Source organism: Danio aesculapii, chromosome 19 (genome assembly GCF_903798145.1).
Source record: "Danio aesculapii chromosome 19, fDanAes4.1, whole genome shotgun sequence".
Classification (NCBI taxonomy): Eukaryota; Metazoa; Chordata; class Actinopteri; order Cypriniformes; family Danionidae; genus Danio; species Danio aesculapii.
This window is the reverse complement of record NC_079453.1, coordinates 4,331,614-4,338,289: the sequence shown is the minus strand read 5'-3', so window position 1 is coordinate 4,338,289 and position 6,676 is coordinate 4,331,614. Positions and strand designations below refer to the sequence as shown.

The window sequence follows — 6,676 nt, the reverse complement described above, 5'->3', positions numbered from 1 at the left end:
AAAAAAAGAAAGTTGCTGAAAGCAAAGTAAGTCAAGGTGCTCCAGGATTGACCAGCCCAGTCACCAGACATGAACATTATTGAGCTAATCTGGGGTAAGATGGAGGAATAGGCATTGAAGATGAATCCAAAGAATCTTGATGAGCTCTGGGAGTCCTGCAAGAATGCTTTCTTTGCCATTCCAGATGACTTTAGTAATAAGTGATTTGAGTCATTGCAGAGATGTATGGATGCAGTCCTCCAAGCTCATGAGAGCCATACACAACATTCATTCTGTTTCCACTGCAGCATGACTTTATATTCTATACTGGACATTATTTCTGTTCAGTTACAAGACTTTGGCTGAGCAAAGTCAGACCTTACTGTCCAAATTAAATAATTAAAAATCAAGGCATGATCATATTTTATTTTGGTAAAATAAGTGTAATCTAGAAGCCTTCGCCTTTCATATAAGCCACTTCTGATACCAAATTATCAATTAGAAGTCAAGTTATTATTTGTTTTTCCTAAAACTTGGATTGGCGACAAGACTTCTGTCAGGTAGTGTAATCTGCCATTGGGGTAAGCAATTAATCGTAAATCAAAAGGAAATGCAAGATTATTTTGCTTACCCTATTAATTGTTTTAAAGAAAAACTCACTTAATTTTGACATTATTTCTGAAAACAAGACTATATTTTTTACTTTTCTAAAAATAGGTTCTTGATTTAAGAATTTTTAGATATGTGGGCTAAAAACAAGACAGCAAATCTAAATAGGAAAAGCATTTTTTACAATGTAAACAGTGATAAAAGCATCAGCAATTAATGGCATCAAGAAAATCTAAAACCATCGTAAGCCTACATCAGTGTAGTAGGTTTTCTTAAGACATTGCATGATTCTGTGAGCTACAACACGCGGTTTTCTTCCTCATTAAGATGATATATAGTCATGAACTTTGTCACATTTCTGAGAAAAGAGTCCCACCTTCAGTTACAGGATTTTCTCTGCAGTGTTTTGAATGATGGCCGTGTGTGAGAATGTGGTCGGTATAGTCAGTCAGGCATTGCAGAAATAGAGCAGCATTTCTGACTGTCAGCAGGTTTGATTACAGCACGAACGTCTGCTTTCTGCTGCGAGAGTCGAGGTCTGTCTGACTGACCCGCATGTGGACACAGTTACAGTAATAATGGTGTTCTACTGTACGGTTCACTGTTACATGAGTGTGTGCTGTGCTGAACTGTCATCATGTCATCTATGTAGGTCACTGCACTGAACACACCACTCCTTGTGTGTGTGTGTGTGCGATTTCGAAGAAGAGCCATTCAAATCGAGAGAAATAAGCTATACTATTTAGTGAGACGACACATCAACATTTAGGCAAGCAGATTCTCACAACACATGCAAATGCAGAAATATGCTGCAAATAGCGCAGGCTGGCTGCAACCAAGATGTGTCAGGCGACCCCAAAAAGGGACGTTCATTTCAAAAACGTTTTCTCTTAACACAATAACCTCCCCGTTAGGACTGCACAATGTATTATTTCAGCATCGATATCGCAACGTGTTCATTCGCAATAGTCACATTGCAGGTTTATGCATTGTTGAGTTTGTATTATAATTCATCATTTGCATGTGTTTTTGTTGCCTGTGATTATATAATGGTTTTATAAGCGTTCAGGTATAAGAAATTGTACTTTTGTAACCTCAACTGCGATTAATTTTATTGAATTATGTTTATCATTCAGTTACTGTACTTAAATAGTGTTAGATTCGGGACATGATAAAACACTTTAATTCAATTAAACCTCTTTCTTGACTGTATTTATAGATTGTTATGCATGATAATACTCACAACACATACAAATACATAAATTCACTGTAAATAGAACAGAAAACAATGAAAACGTGTCAGGGGACAATAACCGTTTTCAAGGTATACCACGGTTTGGAAAAGTCAAGGTTTTTAAAAACGCCAACATTTTTTGCTATAGCGTTCTTAAGGTATGTGTAAGATTTTTTTTTATGTACGAAGTTTTTTTGAACAACAGTATCTCCAGCAGAAAAGATGTCTGAAGATGCCATTTTAAATTGTAAAAAATAATTTTTTAAAACAAATGAAGACAGCAGAAGTCACAAGCTATGTTTCCATCCTAAAATGCGCATGAACTTTATGCGCAAAACTGGATTATCGCACAAAAGACGTGCGAATAAAGCAGAGTTTCCATCCAACGAGTCTTAGCTAACAAACTCGTCACTTCCTGATTAACTGGCGCCAAATATCAACAGTAAAAACTGTATTTGCTGCAGTAGGAGACGCTACGTCAATCTTTTCTTCGTCTAATAAATGACTTGCGCCTCAGAAGGCAATCCTGACACGAAGTGAACACGCGGTGGCGTTATACCGAAATGGTAAGGCGTTTTAGAATGACCAAAACAACATTTCAGATGTTTTATAATGTGCTCAGCCGCTGGTTTGTCCATTTACACACATTTTTATCATCACATGATCTCTTATAACTAAATCACATGACATTTTTTAATGCGCATACTGGAATTTGTGCGGTAAAAGTGTTTCCATCATAGTTTATGAGCATTTTTTCTTATCGAATAAAAAGTTTATCCTACTCGGTTATGCGCAAATGTTTTTTATGCGCATTTTAAAAATTGATGCGCATCATGGCGTTTTCATCAACCGGTTTTGATGTAAAAACATGAACCGTTTTCGCTTATGTAAAATGCGCATAAAAATAGGTGGATGGAAACATAGCTAATGATTCATTTTGCCTGACATGTTTACTGTTCCAAAATATCTTAAATGTTTATCAAAATAAACTATATTGTGTTCAAAAGGGAAAAAAGTTATAGTTTTTTTACCCAGATATTTAATAAGAATATATTTTAGCGCAGTGATCACAATACCGTGAAACTGTGATATTTTTATCCAAGGTTATCATAGCCTTAGAATCTTATACCGGCCCTTGCCTAAGAGCAATACACAAATATCTTTACATATGAAAAAAATTAAAGGATTAAAATATTACAAATTATTATTTTCTGCATAAATATAAAAAACCTCCATGTCGGGGGGGCTTTTTTCAGTTTGCATGTGTATAATGTTATTATTATTATCAGTATTATTTATTATATGCATATTTATATTTGTTTTAATAAAAATAAGTTTAGATTTGTCCACCTGTCAGGTTTTAGAGACGTCTGCATCACTATATGGAGCATAAGAACAGGACATGTGTTCGGATATAAACAAAATTTTTTTTGACGACACTTCATTATTATTGTTAATTTATTCATTTGCTGGAAAATAGAACTGAATTTAGAAATAATTATGAAGCAAATCTTTGCGCTTAACAAACTAAATTAAATATATAGGGGGATGTATGTCTTCAGTGGACTATGTACAACACCATTTCCTTATCCACGAAAGTAAAGGAGTAAAGTGTAAAAGTAAAGTAAAGAGAAAGTAAAGTAAATGGAGGAGGCTCGTTCCTTATCCTTGCGCAGCAGATGCTCTGTTTAACTGTTTTCTTGCTAGTGAAGCGTTCAGTTTTGCCACTTCCAAAAAAAAAATGTAAATAGCAAATGCGCCATGGCGTAACGCAAATGACTCTTAAAGGGAATGGGAGATGATACTCTGATTGGTTTATTCTCAAAACATACTCATAACTCATTAAGAGAATAAGCTCAACCCTGTTAGACCATGCGCCGCAGTGCAGAGCGTATTTTTCCATCCTTAAAATAGGAAAAGTGAATTTGGACACGTTCTTAATGCACCATGAGCTTTAGACTTTGCGCCTAGATCATTAAAACAGAGCACTTGAAGTCATATGGTGAAATTCTATTCATATCGAAAATGTTAAAAAATATCGCAATGTTAGATTTTTCTAATGTCATGCAGCCCTACTCCACATCCTACGTTATCAATATCTCTTCTCTGATTGGTGTTTATTGACTCATGGGCAGGATCAATCTGTCAATCACGATATCCACCAGTAGCAAACCACAACCTTCTAGCCCCGCCCCACATTTGTCCAAGAAGCAGACAGACATCACAATAAGAGAAATCCATCACAATTTCCATTTCCACGCCAGCATTAAAGACTCTTTCTGTCCTGTGTGTAGGGTGGTACGTGGTGTGGCAGCTCTTCCTGTCCAAGTTCAAGTTCCTGCGGGAGTTAGTAGGAGACACCGGATCTCCACAGGCTGAAACCGAGCCCTCAGAGTCTGAGAGCGAACGCAGCTCCCCCCCGACGCCCCGCCAGAAGCCCAAAACAACCCGCCAGAGGATCATCCCTCCAGAGAGCACTACATAGAACCCACAGCTGCTTAATTATGGTCTGGACCTGCATCACTCACTGTGCTCTCCTTCAGGCATCATGCGTTCATTTATTCTTCTCGCCGCATTACAAACAGCCAATATGAAGTCACGATTATTATTGTTTTTATGAAGCACATGTCTCAACTATAACAGCTGCTATTGGATCTCTGGCTGCACGGATGTGTACAAATATTCACATGAGAGCATACTGATATGTATATGTTACAGTTTAACCAATCTAATAATTATGAGCAAACATGCTGAGTTTAGCTTAACAGCACTACTGTTCACATCGCTTCTGACATGTACCGAATAAGTGCAATGGAAACTGCTTCATTTTAACTCGGGGTTGCAATTTTGTGAGGTAAACTCGCATTTTGACAGGACTGCACACCCTAGAGATGCTCTTTTTAGACGGATGGTTTTGTTGGATTGCTCTTAAACTCAGCGTAGTGCTTTAAGATGGCCACCAGTCGCCTCACTCCCGTCCTTGTGCCTCTGGTTTGGGTTGAAGTCGTCCCGTTTGAGCGGATGGATCTCAGTTTCCCTGCTTTATTAGAGTTAGAAATGCCACACTGACTCCGCCTGTGTGTGAAACTGTGAGCACAGGTCAACAACACCGTTATCACCAATGTAGACGGTCCACGTGTTTTGTTACATTTTTTTGGTCCCTTTTATGACAGTAGATGTTTTCCCTTCATAATAAATATATTTCGTAAAACAGTTATGCTGTGGACTCATTTTTATTTTAATTATTACAATTTTTGCTGCGCTATTAAAAATGTCCACAAGGCGGCGGTAAAATGCATAGAAAATAACAGTAAGCCTGAATGAGGGACTTTTCCTTTTAAACGCTCGAAAGAAATGCATTTGGTTTTAGATTAATCATAAATTAGCTTTAATAATACTTTATTTTCTGAAACAAAAAATAAGAGATTAATTTACCTTCTCTACCATTGTGCTACTACACGCATGCTCATAAGTAAGTTTGCAGTTTTAAGTAATAATTTATTCACGGGGACTACTTCTAAGTCGTATTTAATAATGTTAATAATTTTACGTCAGGTTATAATTTACAAATACAAAAACAAATGTAAAGTGGAAAAGTTAAACGTGATTATGCTGCACTACTAAAGCTGTCCACAAGGCGGCAGTAAAATGCATATAAAGTAACAGTTAAGCCTAATTGAGTAAAATGTCTTTTTAAATGCTCGAAAAAAATTTTTTTCTTTTAGATTAAACAAAGTAGCTTTAATAATACTTACAGTTTTAATAATAATTAGCTTTAATAATAATTACTGAAACAAAAATCAAATAAGAGGAAATTTCCCTTTTTTACCATTATGCTACAACACACATGCTCACATTTTAAGTATTAATTTATGCACAGGGACTACTTTTAAATGTCATTTAATGATGTTTATTATTTTACTACACATACATTAATATTTACAAATACAAAAACGGATGTAAAGCCGAAAAAAAAATCAACGTAAGTGATTTGCTGCACTACTAAAGCTGTCCACGAGGTGGCGGTAAAATGTGTGTTCTATTTTTTAGTCTGGTGCTTGCGCATGGTTTTTTATTGCTATGGTCTACTTCAGAAAAGTTTAATAAAAGTAGTCATTTTATACCACAGTATTTATTACCAGATGCAAGTCTCATATTGGCTTCTGTGGATATAAAAAAGGAAGTCAAAAGCGAAACGTGCTGCTGGTGTAATTTTGCTGCACTACTACAAATGACCACAAGGCAGCAGTAAAATTCGAATAAAAACAGCAAGGTTTGTGTCGATGTAATTTCAAATACTACAAAAAATTATTTGCTCTAAGATTAGATATTGATTATTTTAATAATAATAAAAATAAATATGCTGAATGTACACTGAAATATACTAAAATAATAGTAAATACACTGGAAAAAATATAACATTAATTACTGCACAGACATTAAGAAATGTTTAATGTGTTATTAATAAAGACTTCAAATGCTTCCAATTGATTAGAACGTGTAATAATGGTAATAATTGTTTATTACATGAACTCAAAAACACTTTGGAGCACTAGAATCAGTCAATTTATGATTTTGCTGCACTGCAAAATTTGTCCATAGGGTGGCAGTCAAGTGCGAATACATTTTACAATTTATTATACTGTATTTAACAGCACCTGAGGTATTTTTTTATATTAGAAAGTTAATTTAGCAGCTGATTACTGCATATACGTTATGGCTTAATAAAACAGATTTGCAGCATACAACACTATTAATTATAGGAAGCATTTTAAAAAATATAATTAAATAACGGTAATAATATATGCCATATAATTATTATCAACAAATAATGCAAAGCTCTCTGACCGCCGT

At 35.3% G+C, this 6,676-nt stretch overlaps 1 protein-coding gene across 1 annotated transcript in view; it reads left to right on the top strand.

The window, feature by feature from the left end:
- The window catches only part of smim13 (small integral membrane protein 13), an 8,328-nt gene extending 3,293 nt beyond the window's left edge, over positions 1-5,035 (top strand). Inside the window, exon 3 of the mRNA XM_056479769.1 lies at positions 4,117-5,035. Within this exon, the coding sequence (XP_056335744.1) occupies positions 4,117-4,307 (191 nt within the window). The 3' untranslated portion in view covers positions 4,308-5,035. The remainder of the gene's footprint in view (positions 1-4,116) is intronic.
- Positions 5,036-6,676: the final 1,641 nt, after the last annotated feature.